General features: G+C 51.0%; 1 protein-coding gene across 9 annotated transcripts in view; it reads left to right on the top strand.

The window, feature by feature from the left end:
• RUBCN (rubicon autophagy regulator) overlaps window positions 1-17,256 on the top strand; it is a 29,269-nt gene that overhangs the window by 310 nt on the left and 11,703 nt on the right. For 2 of the 9 annotated variants that reach the window (XM_085587826.1, XM_085587828.1), the window contains exons 2-10: window positions 9,283-9,436; window positions 11,227-11,310; window positions 12,246-12,405; window positions 12,581-12,687; window positions 13,250-13,390; window positions 13,625-13,781; window positions 14,017-14,565; window positions 15,112-15,156; window positions 17,025-17,120. In XM_085587826.1, coding sequence (XP_085443952.1) covers window positions 9,398-9,436; window positions 11,227-11,310; window positions 12,246-12,405; window positions 12,581-12,687; window positions 13,250-13,390; window positions 13,625-13,781; window positions 14,017-14,565; window positions 15,112-15,156; window positions 17,025-17,120 — 1,378 coding nt within the window. In that variant the 5' untranslated portion in view covers window positions 9,283-9,397. Of the gene's footprint in view, window positions 1-3,478; window positions 3,624-4,237; window positions 5,779-9,282; window positions 9,437-11,226; window positions 11,311-12,245; window positions 12,406-12,580; window positions 12,688-13,249; window positions 13,391-13,624; window positions 13,782-14,016; window positions 14,566-15,111; window positions 15,157-17,024; window positions 17,121-17,256 lie in introns of those variants that run through there. The other 7 variants (XM_021544578.3, XM_085587830.1, XM_085587827.1 and 4 more) reach the window with 5 other exon arrangements.

The raw sequence follows: 17,256 nt of genomic DNA, 5'->3' as shown, positions 1-17,256 counted from the left end.
GCTGTGCGGGCTGCACCTGCTGGGTGCTGAGAGGAGTCACGGAGGTGGTTGGAAGCACGGAGCACCTCTCCTATGAAGACAGGCTGAAAGATTTGGGGGGGTTTCAGCCTGGAGAAGGGAAGGATCCAGGAGATCTCAGTACAGACTTCCAGTACTTGAAGGGGCCTTTAGGAAAGATGGGGAGAGATTTTTTAGCAGGGTTTGTTGCAACAGGAAAAGGGGTGATAGCTTTAAACCGAAAGAGGGTCAATTTAGACTGGAAATAAGGAAGAATGTTTTTTACAATGAGAGTGGTAGAACTCTGGCACAGACTGCCCAGGGAGGTGGTGGATGCCCTATCCCTGGAAACATTCAAGGTCAGATTGGACAGGGATATTTGAAAATATCCCTGCTCATGGCAGGGGGGTCGGACCACATGACCTCTAAATATCCCCTCCAATCCAAGCATTCAGTATTGCAGGGCAGGGAAGGGTGTTCAGCTGAGAAGTTGACTATGAGATGCCTTTGCCTGTGACTCCTGTGCAATTGAGAGAACTAATCTGTTCTGTGAACAACAAAACCAATGCAGGGTGGTTTTGAGCATGATTATGTTTTGAAACGTCAAACAGCAGAGTTTAATCTAGGTTATCATTTCAAAATAACATGTAGAGCTTAAAATTACTACTTAAACCGAGAACAATGTGTCTATAATTTGTTCTCTTTGGGTTCTTTTCAGAGTTCTTATCTTTGCCAGTTTTTGGTCAGAATCATGTGATTGAGAAATTCGAAAGAGAAATGTTTTTTTAACAAGGAATCTAGCAAAGCCTTTCCCTCCTCCCTGTATATTTGCATTCTTTTGAGCTGTGGTGTTGGTGGGTCAGCAGTACACATGTGCCTAGTGGGCAGCTGGCTGCTGCTAAACAAGTTACACATAACAGGGCTTTTTTACACAACAGCACTTTATTCATTTGACACTGTTACAATTGAGGGATAGTGATTATGTCTACATCTTGCTCGTGGGTGGTTGAAATTGGTCACTGAGTTCCAGAGACAGAAAAGGAAGGAGCAGGTGGACTGACAAGGTGATCTCAGAGGATGAACTTCCTTCAGAAGCTAGGCAGTAAATGCTGAAAGGAAAAGCCACACCTGTTTCTCCTACTCACAACAGTCACCTGGCATTACTGTCCACACCTCCCCGAGTTTTCTCTGGGAGCTGTGCTGAGGCTGCCGTCCCAAAGGTGGCTTGACCAAAGCATAGCTTGTTTTAGGGTCTGCCTGCTTGCCTCCAGAGGGGGAGCTCCATACCGAGACTGCAGGGACTGTATTGCAAATGCCCTTGGGTAGGGATAATTATTTCCATACATGACCTTGCACACACCTCCTTCCAGCAGGAACACTCCCACATTTCTTTCATTGCCCACATATTCCATATGTGCATTTGCTAAAATAAACACTCTGTGGCGAGTGCAATATCCCAAGTACCCGACACACAACGAGCTCCAGCGTGTGTAATCCCTGTCGCAGCTCTGTCCTGCTGTGCTGGGAGCTACCTGCTCTGAAATACTGTGCAGGACTTAAGAATGGGAGATCTTTCTAGGAGTATTACTGTGAAAGGCAAGAATAAGAGGAGTGAGTTTAAGCTTTCTGTCCTCAGCTGTGTCCTGTACTATAGACTGCCGACAAGGCCTTGCTCTCTCCATTTACACTTTTTATCCATCTCTTTTTAAATAAGGCCAAAAATGTGTTTCTGGATGTTCCTCTTGCTGCTTCCTATTGTCTAGAAGAGAATGGCTCAGTTACTGTCACAGGACACCTCCAGCTAGTGAGAGATTTTCCCTTCAGGCAGGAGAAACTTGTGACTACAGTGCTGGAGGCTGACAGTTCCACCCTGTTTTCTTCTCTGTGTTCTCCATGGGCAGCAGAAGTTCAGATATGGGGTTTTGGACCCACACATTTAAAAACTTTTGATAACATTTTCCCCCAGGTGAGACTGGATGACAAGTGATTGATGATGAGTGGGAGGTTCTTATAATCAGGTTACATTTCTAAAGCAAATCTGCTATTGCCAGATTACCATGAACTACTAAAAATAGAGGTGCCAAAAGATGTATTTTTGAAAAAGCATTAAGTCAAATTCCCATGAGGCTGTAGGGTCCAGCTCCATCTGGGGACTGTGTCACACCAATAAACAAATGCTCTGTTTACTCTAAACAAACACATGAACTGCAAAAGTGGCAGATGCTACCTGTCCTGGTGACAAGTGAAATCAGACAAAATCCAGATTTTACCATATCCACCAGTTGTGTTTATTACACAAACAGGATACCAGCTGTCTGCTTCTCAGCACAACAGAAAACCAGGCACAAGGTGTGATCCTGAAGAGTATTTTCTTTCTGTGTTCAGAATGGTTTGGGATCACAAAGGCAACCATACAAACATCAGCTCTTGGTTTGCTGTTTGGCTCTCAGGAGTGTGTCAGCATCCAGCCAAGTGACAAATCTTCTACATGGCACTGAGGGCTACAAAGAATGAAATTAGATCTGTTAATTTTGTCTGCATGTTCCATTTCACCAGACATGATCATCTAACAATCACAGTAGTCCAGATGACTTGATTTCCTCCAATATGTTTACTGTGAGAGTCAACACAGTCTGATGCCCTGAGACCTAACATGCCATGTACAGGCAGTGCTTTCAATCAGTGGGCTCTACAAAAGGAATTTCTGCCTGACGATGGATTCAAGTTGTTGTTCCACACTTGTATGCAATTATGATGCATGAGAAGTCCTGGTCTCTTCATTAAGCACATTCTGAAAAATAAGTTATTGTTATTATTATCAAGAACAGCGGTACAGAATCTTGTATCCCTCTGTGCTGTGGAAATACTGTACTGGTAAAATAAACCACATAGAAAATGTCAGGTCAAGGGGTACTTTTTCATGTATGCAGCACAGAGTTATCATTTCAAGTAACAGTTATAGGGAATTTCCATTTTACAAATGCCTGGCTTTGGTTTCTGAGGCATCAGACACCTCCAGAGACGTATCTAGGTTTTCTCTCTGATAATAATTTGTCATTGACTATTCTCAGCATCACTTTTTCCTTTTTGAAGTCTCATTTCACCGCATTTCGGCGGAAGGCACATCTCACTCTGCTGTATTTTCCACGTCCTCCTTGCAGTGGGCGGTAGAGCAGAACGCTCTTTCCATTTCTGTCTCTGCAGGTGTGATCAGTGCATGAGCTGTCCTTCAGGGACATGTTGTTTGTTTGGTTTTTTTTCACCTTGCCGTCGCATTTTCCTCATCACGCGCAAGGCAGGATTTGGGGAGGGTTATTTCACCAATCCCTGTGGTTTTTCCCAGCGCTTTGAACGCGGGGGGGACACCGAAAGCTCCGGGGCGGGGGAGGCTGCAGCGGGCCGCCCGTCATAGCGCCCCAGCGCCGCGGTGCACGCTGGGAGCTGTAGTCCGCCGCGCCACTGGGTGCGGCGGGGCGGCGCGGTGCGCGCCGGGAGCTGTAGTCCGTGGGTGCGGCGGGGCGGGGCGGGCGCTCGCCCCTCCCGCGTGACGGCGTCGCGGTGGCGGCGGCGGGGCCGCGCGCGCCCGGGATGGAGATCGGGCCCCACGCGGGGCACGCGGAGAGCCGGTGGGGCCGCGCGCGGCGGGACACGCGCGGGAGGGGCGGGGCGGGGTCCCGGGGCTCGGCCCGCGTGGGCGCCCTGTGGAGGCGGGGCGGGGGCGGCAGTGCCCGGCTGTGGGGCTGCGTGGGGGCGGCAGGGCGCTGTGTGTGCGTGTGCGCGCGTGGGGCGGCCACACTCGCGCGCGTGTGTGTGAGTGAGTGTGCCTGGGACGCGGCGCGGGGTGTGCGTGCGGGAACGCGGGTGGCAGCAGTGCCAGCAGCGCGTGGTGCCTGGGCAGCAGTAGGGATGCGCAGGGGATGCTCCTGGAGAGCTCGCGTCCTGCGTGGGTGTGTGGGGGTACCTGTGGGCGAGCAGGGAATGAACAAACCTCTCGTGAGTCGGATCGCCGCTTGCAGAGCGTGACACTGCCCCCGGCTCGGTCCCTCGTGGGAGGAAGCACACAGCGGGCCGGGCTGTCAGAGCCGTCACCCACCCGGGGCCAGCACATCGCTCTGCTCGCTGCCCTGGGAAAGAGTCTTGGCCACTGGAGGGGCAATGATGGCCACGGATGTAGCTGGTGCTCTGTCCCCGCTCTGTCCCCCATCAGCCGTGGGCAGCACGGCGGCTGCCAGGTCTCTGCTTCACACGCCTTGAGCTGAAGGGTGAAACCACCGCGCCCTAACGCCGCGCTGCCACCCTTCAGGTGGTTCTGCAGCTTGCTGCTCTGGGATCCTATCTCCTGTCCCTCCTGGCAGTCATCTGCAGCACCTCTTCTAGGTGCTGAACAGAAATGACTTTATTTATCTCTTTATTCCTGAAGGCGTGGCCCTGCGCCTGCCTGCACATGGCTGGTGGTGAGCATGGTGATCTTGGCTGTCTGGCCTTCATATGTGCTTCAGGCCTGGTGTTTTTTCTGGTAGCATTTATGAGCAGCAGAGGCTGTTTCCTGGAGGTGTTTTGATGGTGAGTTCTATTTACTTCAGGTTTTTACATGTGCAATGATTTTGTCCTGGCGCTCACGAGCACAGGGCAAATGTTGGATCGAAATTGGAAGTGTTGGCTGGGGAGGAAGGAGCAGCCGAAACTTGATATGGGAGAGAAACATTCCTTATCTGAGGGGCTCAGCCAGTCACTCTATTCCTGCTTGCCATATCAGCTGGGAAAATGCTACTGGTGCTTTTAAAGCTATAGCACAGGTTTGGGGTGCCTTCTGATCTGCATGGTTCGAGCTATTCTCCCTCTTTACTAATGCTTCAGACACAGCAGGTTCCAAACAGTAAAAGGAATTGACTGCATTCACTGCTTTGTCTTTCCAGGCTCATCTTTGTGCATTTTCTTGCCTTTGCAGGCACAAGTCCTGCACTACCAGACTCTGCCATCCTGTGACTAATAGGGATGGGGTGGTGCCATCTCCAGCACTCCTACAGGGAAAAGGAGGGCATCATCCCCCACTGGTGCCTGCACATGCCTGCTTATTCTGGCTGGCACTGATGCCTTGGGGAGGATCGTGCATGGGCCTTACGCTGCCTTATCCTTTGTGTGATGTGGTCAGCATTTTTATTCCCAGTGAGGTGCCATTTCACACTGGATTGTGACAGTTACCCATAGGGAATATATGGAGATCACTGGATCCATCTTCTTGTGCATTACAGAAAATGCAGAAACAAAAGTTATTTTGTTGAAGTCCATCCTTCAGTCAGCACAGGAGAGGAAAATGAGGACAGTGTGCTGGATTTTTCCTCCTAGCAGCAGGTCTGAAATGCATCAAGTGGCAGGGCGGTAATGCCAATGTCCAGGGAGGACATTGTCCTTGGAGGCAGGAGGCTCTTGGTGTGGTGCAGAGGACACAGCAGTCCTAGGGGGAGCAGATGGGCCAGGGGTCAGCTGGGCAGGTTAGCAACGAGCTGCCACCTTTGTCTCTGGCACCAGGAAGACCCTCAGGGACAACAGGGCCAGAGGAGAGGGTTTCTGAAGGGAACCTGTGCTGTGAGCAATGGAGGGATGTGAGCAGCTGCTCTCAGCGGGGTGGGCTGCTGTGGGGATCTGCTCTGCCTGTCACTGCCTCTGGCTGCCTGCATGCTCATCACAGGCAGGTCCTGTGCAGGTTGAAGCCCAATGGATACTAGCCTGGGTCAACAAGTTGTGGTCATCTGTTTGGGAGAGACTTAGCCTCATGAGCAGGTGAGCTATCTGCCATGGGAAGGTTAAAAAACACCTTTAATCCCTATTTTCTTCCCCTCATCCTTTGCGAGTGCAGAGCAAGAATGCGTCAGCAAGCAGCACGTCTAGGCTGTGTTTGCTGGGGGCACCTTTTGTGGTTGTGCCCCCATTTTCTATCAGTGCCAGCTTTTAGCATGGATGTGAGTTTCACTGCGTGTTCCTTTTCCAGCCAGCCTGCTCAGCTATTCCTGCCCATCCCTGCTGGGCTGGCAGAGCTCTTCTGGCTTCCTCTGCCTGTCAGCCACTCCCCGCCACTGCAGATGAATTGCACGAAGCCTGGCTTTCTTTAATCCTTTTTCCCAGCAGTGCTGAGCCTGCTGGAGGAGCAGGCGGGGGAGTCCAGGGAAGGGGCTGCTGGTTGTCTAGGAGATCTGGGGACAGTGAGGTGGGAACAGCTCTGTGCAGGGCAGTGTTCAGTTTCTGCAGCAAGAACTGACAGCCAGCACAGGAGTGTCCTTAGATATTTGTCAGAAGTCCCTCCATAACCTCAGCATCCTTAGCCCAACCTGTTTAGTGTGCTAAGAAGGATCAAGAGTCTTCCAGGTGGAGGTCAGGATTCAAGCAGCCATTGCTGGGTGCCTCCTGCAGAACACAGGAGATACACAGCAGATGATGTTTGCAAGAAAGATGAGCTTCATTTTTATTTTTCATTTTTGAACACTGTCTACTTGTGTGATTCTGTTTTGGAAAGTAATCAGGGTTTGGTTTTATTTTCTATGAAGAAGTCAGCAGCATGGCTCCCTGCCTCTGCTGTGAGTCAGGTTTGCTGACTTGGACCAAGAGAAGTTCCTACCCTTGCTGGCATGGAGGGGCTGAAGAAGCCTTGGAAGAGCAAGCAGCATTCCCTGTTGTCAGCAGTGGCAGCATTAGGCCATTTTTTGCTACAAGGCTGTATTCTGTGTTTTATCACTCCAGTAAAAAAGGTTCAGTTATATTTGGGAGAGTTCCCGATGGCAGGTTGGTGTTGCTGTACTTGAAGATGGAGTTTGCTGTGGTAAAGAAAGGAGTCCCAGTGCCAGGTTGGGTTAAAATTGGAGGCTGGATCAGAGGTTGTCTTTAAGGGAGGAGAGGAATGCAGCTGACATCTCATTGCTGCTCCACGGCCCTGCCAAATACCCTTGGCCCTTCTGACTGGGGGAACCAAGCTCTGCTAGATCAGGAGAGCAGAAGCATGTGTGGTTCTTGCAGGGGAAGCTCTGGTCTTGTTCTGTGACCCTCTGGAGTATTACTCACTTTGCCTTACTGTAAATTGGGGTGTTCTCACGATGTAATATGAATTTGCTTTACCTCATGCCAGGCTTTCTATAGCATTAGCAAAGGAGAATTCTCCTTATTCAGGAAAAAAAAAAACAGATTTCTTAGTAATGCTCTGAATACCAGGAGAAAAGGGCTGTCTCCATCCCTTCTGGCAGGGGAGCAAACCTTGTTGCTAGTTCAGGGTTGCCCCAGAGTCCAGTCAAAGCTGAAATGTGGTTAGCTGTGCTCTCTCAATTTCCCTACCACCTGCAGCCAGCTGTATGGGTCCTCATGTCTTCAGCCTTCTGTCACTGTGTACTTTTCAGCATGTTCCAGCCCAAAAACAGCTGGGGTTTGGATATCAGAAAGATCTTGTGTGTCGAACTTGTGAACTGCTTTGGGCTGACAAGTCCCATAGAATACTTACTTGTCTACCAGGATTTAATTCACTTTTGGTGGGTTCAAGATCACCTTTGCAAAGGTGCTTTAATTATGTGGCTTATTCTCTATGTGCTTCTGTGTTCAATGTTTTAAAGTTTTGTGATTATTTTGTTCAAGGATTGCTTACCCTTAGTTTCCCCATGCTAAGAAAGAGCCTTGGATCCTGGTTTTTACCTGTTGAGTCGCACAAGTCCTTTAATGGGACCAACCATTTGTTTGGAAAGGCACATCTCTGTGTGTGCTACCTTTGTACACATCTCCTTGTGTGTAACACCTGCTTTTTATAGTATGAAATAACATGGGAGGGAGTTCCCCTGACTCGCTGACTTGGAATATCAGTGGCCTGGCTGAGCTTTCACTTGCATTTCCTAACTCTGAGTGTTAGAAATATCTTAGGGAGGAGCTGCTGATATTCTAAGCTCAGTGGCTGCAGGTGCTCTTTGACCAGGGACTGCTGATTCCTCTCTAGGCACCCACAGCCAAAGAACATCTGCATTGCTCTGGGCCCGGAGGGGAAAAGCCCCTAAGTTCAGCAGAGCTGGATCATGTTTTTGTGTCTTCCCAAGCTGTATCTCCTTCAGGAAGCTGCCTTTGATTTACATCTGCATTTTTCTTCAGTCTCTTCTGAGATAAAGCCCCATGCCTATAAGTTTAAGTACAACATGAACATGAGAGCAGTTTTAAATTATGTTATTTATTTGTTTTCCTTCTTTTTTCCCTTGTGTTTTGGAAATCCAGTTTGGTTTTGGCTGTGAGAGGGACTAACTTCTGAAACACCATCGTGTTTCTTGCCAGTTGAAAACTTGAACTTTCATGCTAAGGTGTCAGGGTGCTTTTGTTACAAACATTGCAGAGACTTTTTTTGGTTATTTGCATGCCTAACTGTACCTTGCAACATTCCTGTTCTCCTGAGAGAATGGCTCCTATTTGAATGTGTTTTTGACAGCTGCTGTTCATCTGGCAACATTGTCAAGCAGCTTGAATGGGAACCTCAATCACCCAAAGCTTCCTTCCTCAGTCACCCAAAGCTGCTTTTCCATAGTCAAATGATGTTACCTCTCCACACCATCGCTTCTACTTTGTGGTAAACAATGGTGATTTCTTGCTGCATGTAGAGCAGCCAGGGGGGATGATACTGATGAACTGTTGTGCATACTCTAGTGCTCACCAGCAGTTTGCTAATCTCTGTCCATAAGATGATAATGTTTTTGCAGGTTGTGCCTACAGCAGGTCAGGGCCAAGAGAGCGGCTGTACAGCTGGAGATGCAGATGAAGTGTCACCTCCCTGGGAGAGGAGCACATCTGCATCCTGACAGGACTGGAACTCTTGATGTGATGTGCATTGCTCAGGGAATGCTGCTCTGTAAACACAGGGGCTGCTCAGTGTGGTGGGCCTCACGCCCTTCCATACAGCTGCTGTGCTCCTGAGGGCCTGCTGCTCTCTTAGAGAGAGCATGTCAGTGAATAAGAGCCTGCTAGAAAGTTAATCCCCAGGTTTTTTTGGCCCAGACTGGGCATGTGGTGCATTGCAGGAGCCATCAGTCTGTTCTGTCTCCTGGTGGTGGCTGGCATTCATCAGAAGAATCATTACAATATGGCCTGTTGTCCACAAACCATGTATGGGAGACCACAGGGATGCACCAAGTGCTTCAGCTCACCTTTGCTAGTTTCTGACTACCAAAGGTTTCAGCCTGAACAGAGTTTCCTTCAAGAGAGTACAATATCATATTCCTGTTGTGAAGTTCCTCTTGCTGTGTCTCTGATATATCTTGCTGTGTTCCTGTGCAGGAAAGAGCACTGGAAGCTCCTTGGCAACTTGAAGACCACAGTGGAAGGTTTGGTGTCCATCAGCAACCCAAATGTCTGGTCCAAGTATGGCGGCTTGGAGCGGCTCTGCAGAGACATGCACAGCATCCTCTACCATGGGCTCATCCATGACAAGGTATGGCTCTGTCCTGCCAGCACGACTGTTTGTCTGTCTGTCTGTCGTGGCCTCAGTGCCTGTCATAAGCAGGTGCTGCAGCTCACTTCTGTGTTCAGAGCAGAGTGGGCACAGTGCTTGTAACCAGCTGGAAAGTGATCCAAGCAGGGGCTGAGCTTGCCTGGTAAATGCTGTGGTTGGCAGAGGGACCTGGATGCATGTTCTTTCTATCTCATCTACTTTCAATATGGTTTTTCTAAGTACTTGTGCCCCCTGTGCTGAGGCCAGCCCCTCTCCCCTTTCTTTCTGCTGCAGCCAAGTGATTAAATTGCATTTGCAGTGAGTCAGCCCCGTATCATCTGCACTTGGACAAGTCCCCAGCGAGGCCTGGCAAGAGAAACCTTGCATTTTTACTGTTTCTGGTTAGCTGTGTTAGTAACAGGAGCTGGCAGCCAAACCCATGCTCTGTGTGAATGGAATCACTCTTTCCAGACTCTTGTTGTGCCTGCAGTTGCTCACTCAGCCTTCCCCCCTTCTGTGGCTGCCTGGAAGAATTTCTCTTTCCCACTTGTGTGCAGAGGCTTAAAGATCTCCCCTTCAGCTTGCAATTACCAGCAATTTATTTACAGTGGAAAGCTGAACAAGGATGTAGGGCTTACCTGGGGACAGGCTTCCCATCAGTGGGTCTGCCACCCAGAGAGAGCAGGACAGCACAGAGGAGCTCCAGGCAGCTTGCACAGGCCAGCTGGGTCCCAGATCAGGAAAACTGCACCTAGGCACTGCTGCACTCAAGCTAAAAAGCCTCCAGGAAGAGGCAGACTGGCAGGTTATCTGAGCAGGGAGCTTTGCTCTCTGGATTTATTTAGACGCCATTAGTTGAGGTGCTGCTCTGTTCCTGTTAGTCCCCAGCTGCATGGACCTGCCCTGGAAGATGGACAGAGAGAGGAGCTACCTTGTCCATGTGAGGAGTGCAGTGCTCCCTTCTGACAGACCTGCTATTCACAGGCTTCAGGAAGTGAGGTTTAAAAGATTTATACTAGTCTGTCTGTTGGTAGCAGTTCATGCCAGACCTGCAAAGCAGGATGGTATATTACCTTTCTCAGCACTTTTACTGTAGGCAGAAACAGCTCTTCCACTCAGGAATGTCTCCTCCAATCAGGCATGTGTGACACCAATCAAGCTATAGGAGTTACAAAAAGTGGCCCATAAAAATACAGCTTCCTAACAGCAGTTGGCTCATAGTTGCTCCAGCAAAACATTTCCTTTTACTTTTTATTTTCTTGGCAACTTCCTTGCTTACAGTTGGGAATTAAAAAAAAAAAAAAAAAAAAAAAAGTGAAAATATCCATATGTACACGTTAAGAAAACAAGGGTAAGAGGTTTTTTAACTTTTGAATTAATATTATTTGTTTGTCCAGAAAACCAAATGCAGTCTAGAAAACTAAAATTGCCATGTTAGTTTTCTAGTCTTATAAAACAAACTACTCCCCCACCAAACAAAATAAAACACCAAAATAGAAAACATTTCTCTGTCACTTGTGAAAGAGGAAATAGGGATGGAAGTAAAAATAATCAGGTTTTTGGTGAAGAGACACTTTTTAGATCTGTGCTTACAGCCAATAGGGTGGAGAGGAAACAGAAACTCTGTTGCTGTTCCTCTCTAAGGGGTAGAATAACTAAGAAAAGTCCTAATTGTCTGGATAAAGCTGAGGCAAACTGCATGGCCTCTCATGGCAGCAGGGGGCTAAGGGGGATGTGCTCATTTAACTGGCACTTGGGAGGTGGCACCTGACTGTGCCTGTCCTGGGCAGGTGTGCTGCAGACAGAAGGATTACTGGCAGTTTGTGAAGGACATTCGCTGGCTGAGTCCGGGCTCTGCTCATCACCTGGAGAAGGTGGGTTCTGCTGGGGTGGCCCTGTGTGTCCAGTGGGAGGGGAGAGGGCAGCTGGGCTGGAGCCTCACCTGTGGGACAGTGCTGCCTGGGCTGTTGTGAGTAAAGTTGCTTCATGGCTTGTGGAGGCTGACACAGCTGTGTTTTTGAGTACAGTCTGTGTCCTGGGAATTCAGTGTGGCTTGGGCTGAGACAATTGGCTGCTTATTTCTCCCAGGCCAGTCTCTAGTTTTGCTGGGCTGGGTGCAGCAGGCATCACCAAGGGAACTGGCACAAGCAGTGCTTGTGTGTGTGCATGGGTAATTCATGTGTCTGTGCAGATCTCTAAGGGCCTGGGCTGTCCCATTCCTGGGTTTTGGCTTCAGCATGCATTTATTCTCCCATTTGTAACTTGTGCCAGCCACTGGCATATGGGGATGCTCCTGGTCCTCAGCTGCCCCGTGCTGGCATCCATGGTTCCTGCCGTGGATGGGCACAAAGGGCTGGCCACTGGTGGTCCCTGTGCCCAGCCTGCTGCTGGGGGAAGTGGGGTGTATCTCCAGTCCAGCTCTGCAAGCTGCAGCAGTTCAGGCATTACCACAGCCTTTCCCAGTTAATGTGTCAGCAGGAAAATGACTGTCACTACTGGAGTCAGATTGGATTTGGGGTTGCTCCAGGTCAGGGGCAGGGCTCATGGGTGGGAGAGTGTGCAAGAGAAATTCATTGTGTTGGTGGCTGTCAGAGGACTTTGGTCACTGCGTGACCTTTGAAGCATTGTTCCTGCCTGGTGCTTTTGCCTCCCTGATGGCTGAGGAGCTGCTGGGACATGCCCTCTTTCCTACTGACAGTGGCATGTGAAAGCTGCTGTTATCAAGGGGACCAAAGCCATGTGGTAGAACAAGCCCTGTTCCCCTTCTTGCCTCTGCCTGCCTTAACCTGTGCCTGACGTCCCTTTGCAGTTCATCAGCCTGCAGGAGAGTGGCCAGCGTGACGCCGAGGGCCCAGGGGACCAGGCCATTGCACAGCTGTGGCTGCAGCACAGCCTGCAGTGCCACTGCCTGTCAGCACAGCTGAGGCCGCTCCTGGGGAACCGGCAGTACATTAGGAAGTTCTACACAGGTAAAGAGCAATGGGCCTTTTCCTCCTTACTAGGAAGATATCTAGCTGGTGGCATTTCCAAGCTTTGTGGGAGTGAGGGAGGACAGCAGAAAAGTTGGTTTGCATGTGAGCAACTGGTGTGTCAAACTGTGTGGGTGAGAGGGACTCCCTTGAGCAGCAATTTTTTTCTCCCCAGATACTGCCTTCCTGCTCAGTGACGCCCACGTCACGGCCATGCTGCAGTGCCTGGAAGCTGTTGAGCAGAACAACCCCAGGCTTCTGGCTCAGATTGACACCTCCATGGTGGGTTGAGGTCCCAGATTTTACATGTGGCTCTCCCCAGATGCCAGCTGGCTGTGGCTGCTCCCTCAAGGTCATATTGAGGGTATATGGAGCCCTTGGACATGGGGCTGGACTTGGAACTAGTAAAAGTTGCTCCAAGAGGGGAGGAGAGTGGGGAACTGGTCCTGCCTGTGTGACCTGTTAGGGGTCAGAGTGCTGGAGATGGCTGTGTGCAGCCTATAGTGGGGCACCTTGGTTCAGGCTTGCACCAAGGATTTCAGTAGAGGACTTGAGGACCAGTTCCTTGTAAGAGGCATCTTTAAAGCCCTCTCCAATAGTCCCAGGCTTCAGGGCCAGCACGCAGAGCTGCCTGGTCATGAGGGACAGTCACCCTCTTGAGGGGATGGGCAATGCCCCAGGACACCTGGGTGCCTACTCCTTCTCATGCCAGTGACCCCCTGTGCAGCCCTGCACCAGCTGGCCCCTCTCCGGAGGACAGAAACAGCAGCTGCCTTCTTTGCACGGAGTCCCCAGAAGAGAGGAATTAGTGAGGCTTTGTTAAATGGGGACTGTGTTCTTTCAGCTGGCCGGCACATCACTGCCATCCCTGTGCGTGTCAGACCCTTCTGCTGGGACAAGAGACATGTGTGACCACAGTGCTGAGGGACACAAGAGCCGTCTGCCAGGAGCACTGGGCTGCCTGGATCATTTCACTGAGAGCCTGGTAATTTCCCAGTGGGAATCTGTCCTGTAGCTGTGAACAAAGAGCTGCTACCCTTCTATGCTGCCATGTTTCTCCCTCCCCACCCTCATGTTCCCAGGGCTGCTCCGTTGTTTGTGGTTGGTGACCAGGCATTTGCAGGTTGATCCCTTTCTGTTGCTGCTCTTTTGACAGCATTTGACAGCTGCTCTTTTGTAGCCCCATAGATGCTTTATTGATGATGCCACCTCTCTTCAGCTTACCAGGAAGAGTGACAATCCATCTCCAGTGACCAAGAGTCAGAGTCTGACTGCCCTCCCTGCATGCCCATGTGTCCCTGCTGCCCCCTGCACTCAGCAGCGCTGCTTTGGGTCTTTCTCCAGCCTCCAACATCCAGCCTCCTCTGGCCTCTCAGGTATCGAGGGTAGGCTGGGGAACTTAGGGTAGACCCAGAAGAGACTTTACCTTTTTATCTGCCTATGTATCTGTGAGGGTGGATGGGTATGGAAGACTTCTGCCCATGATGGGAGGGAGGGACTTGCCTGTGGTGGGTGGGCATGTTGGTGTGAAGCCACAAGCTTATAGCCATTGGATGTGTCTCTATGTCTCCTTGTGCCAGTATGTGAAATCATGTTCCTGCCTCTGTCCAGACAGGAGACCACTGAGTTCCTGTGGCAGCTCCAACTCCAGCCAGCCCCAGGAGCGCTGCCCGTCCACTCGGTCCTCCTCCTTCAGTGAGGGCAGGTCCCCTCTGGAGCAGCCCAGCTCTGTCACCCACTTCCATGTCCTTTCACCCAAAGACCCCTTCTCTCCAGCCAGCGAGATGAGCTCCAGCACCACCAGCCAGAGCGAGGATACTTGGACAGGGAGTCAGGATGATCCACAGAGCGATGTTAATGATGGGCCAGAGTACCTGGCCATTGGGAACTTGGGCCGCCGGGGCCGGGCATGCAGCAGCACCAGCACCAGCAGCACCAAGAGCAGTAGCTCTAAACTCTTCTCCTCCAGCAGCTCCCAGAAGCTGGACTCAGTATCATCCCTGGGGGAGCAGGGGGCCAGTGGAGGTGGCAGCAGGGGCCTGAGCCTGTTGCGCCGGTCCAGCTTCTCGGAGGGACAGTCTTCAGCTCCACAGGGCATCCTCAAGAAGAGCCATGTGCGCTCACACTCTGACACCAACGTGACTTCTGGGAAGTTGCACGGTAATGGGACAGCTTTTCTGGGATGGCTTCTGGGTGTGGATTCCCTGGTACCAGGAGGCTGATGCTGGCCACCCCCTTGATTCCATAGATCACATTGGAGAGAGGGACAGTGGGCAAGTGGTTGGTCATTTCCCTTAGCTTTTCAGCTCTACACTGGACTGATGGGATGACATCTTGTTTCCCAGAATGCCCTGGGCTGGACTGTTACTGGTATTGCCATCTTTTACTAAAATCTTAGAAAATGGCAGCAATGCTGTGACATCAGCTGTTCTTCTCCACTGGCCTTTCTTGGCTGGGCTATGGGACTGGGGCCTGGGCTCATCCAACTGGTAGGATGTCATCCCACTGGTAACCTGCTGGGTTCTCGTGGGGTCTTGAGTGAGTACATGGGGATGGAGAGAGTGGAGTGTGAGGGGACGAACAGTTTGTGAGAGTTTGCCCTGATGCTGCCTTCACTGGAGAAGTGGAGATCCCTGCTGAGTAGTAACCAGTCTGTCTCTGTTTTCTCTCCTTTAACGCTGCTCTTCTCCTCCTCTGTCTGCCCAGGAGGCCTCAGGGATATCACCATTATAATAGAAGATCCAGTGGCAGGTTTGGGAGCCAGTATAATAGCCTTTCATTAGTGATCATTGCATCAAGTTCAGGATTGCCATCAATCCATTAGTGTTCATTTAGAAAACCAAAAAAAAAAATCTTTCTTTACTGTGTCCCAGCTGATGCTTTGAAGTGTGGTCTGGTTTATGCATGTGGCCTGACCGAAGATCCCAGCTTGGTTTGTGGAAGCAGTGGCCCAGACCCAGAAGTGTTTCCAGCTCCCCTGCATGGCGTTAGGGAGCACTGGCTACCAAGTCTCTGAGCTGCATCCCCTGCCCTTCCCTCTACCCACTGCCTCCAGAGCCAGGAGAGGTTCCCTCTCTTACCTAGTGAATAAGGCTGGCAGCTAACCAGACATGGGCTTGGATGTCTATAATTTTTCCTGTTATTTCATGGATCTGTGGCACAGGGAGGTTTGATGTTGACTGATTTCCAGTGTTTGTACCCACAGCTGAGACTCCTGTATGCACTTTTGGGCTCATGGCAGGTTTTACCCTGAGCAGAAATGCTGGGGTGCTGTAATCCCTTTGCCCCACGTGCAGAAAAAGGCAGCAGCTCAAAAAAAATGGGCTGTTTTGTTTTGCATCCAATGAACAGTGGCACTGGATTTGTCAAGCTCACATTTGAGTGCTGAGGGTCCTGTGTCAGGGAAGGCTCCTCCCTGGGGACGATGGGTGTTCAGAGAGATGTGTCCAGCCCTGTGTCCTGCTCCAACAGATGATGCTGAGCACTGCCTTGCTTTACCTTTCAGCAGCAGGCTCCACTGTATGTGGCATTCCCAGGCATCAACCCCATGAGGTGGTTTCTGTGTTGAGGTGGCTGCAGGACACCTTGTCAGGCTGCAGTGAGTAGGTCTGAGAGTCTCCTACCCTGACAAGTCTTTTGTCTCCCAGCCTGTGGGGTGGGTTGATCCCAGGCTCCATCCTGGTGACTGCTGCTTCATGGCCTTCACAAGGAGAGGCTGGTATTGGTGGGCTCAGCAGCCTCCAGCCACATCAGAGTTATGGCACAAAGCTGGGAACAAAAGTGAGTAGGAGGTTGAAGGGACATGGTTGCCCTTCTTTTATGTTCAGGATTGTCAGCAGGCACCTGCTCTTTATCCAGAGCTGTGTGCTCCTGTCCCACTCAGGCAGGGTGTTTTCAGTCTCCTTCAGCAGTCCTCTGTCACCCAGGCCCTCCATCCAGGTGCTCCCTGGGGCCATGGCTCTCTAGAGCACCACCTGTACTCAGTCTCTGCTCAGGCCAGCTCCTGGCAGTCTCCACTGGCTCAGTCTGGCAGGGAGTTGCACCACAGTACATGCAAGGGGCAGAGCCCTGCCCACAACCCATGTAGGTCACCTTGAGCACTGCACCCAAGCTCCTGGGTGGAGTCCTGGCTTATGGTGGAGCAGGAGCATGTCCTTCAGATGCCTCCTTACACTGGTGTCCAGGCTGCTTTGCAGGGCAGGGACCCCCACAGATCCTTTGGCTACTCATGTTTCCTTGTGTCTCCTGTTCTGTGTTCTGGGGGATAACTCTGCCTTCAGAATGCTCCCTCAGGAACAAAGGGCTGGCAAGAGGTACTTGCTGGAGCCTGTTGTGTCCCCCAACTCTACTCTGGGGTAAACAGAGGAAGGCTCAGGACATGACTGTTCCATGTCTCTCATGATCTTCTCTACTTCGTTCCCCTTCTTCTGCCTGAAATGCCTTTCTAGTTTTGCCTTCTCCTGGGCTTGCCCTCAGCTGTGGCATGGAGCAGGAAGATGTCTCTCTTTATTTCCATCCATTGTGCCTGTGTGTGTGATGCCAAGCCCCTTTCACTTCACCCCTGCAGTGGCAGGCACTCCAAGGTACTGACGTGTGCCTGGTGTCACCTTCCCTTCCAGAGTCCCATGGTGATCCAGGTGGAGGGAGAGGCCCGGTCTCTGCTTCCACACTGAGCAGTGAACTGAGCACACCCAGCTCCCTCTACATGGAGTATGGTGAGTACAGCCAGCCTCCATGGGAACACTCAGTCCTGGTCAGGTTCCTCCATGGGCTGCATTGTCATCAAGTGCTGGCACTTGCTTGTGGGATGCTGTCTGGGTGCTGGCAGGACTTGGTGATGTGGAGATAGCA

This window comes from Lonchura striata, chromosome 9 (assembly GCF_050655825.1).
Source record: "Lonchura striata isolate lonStrDom1 chromosome 9, ASM5065582v1, whole genome shotgun sequence".
Classification (NCBI taxonomy): Eukaryota; Metazoa; Chordata; class Aves; order Passeriformes; family Estrildidae; genus Lonchura; species Lonchura striata.
The sequence above is the reverse complement of the archived record's forward strand: the minus strand, read 5'-3'. Positions and strand labels throughout refer to the sequence as shown.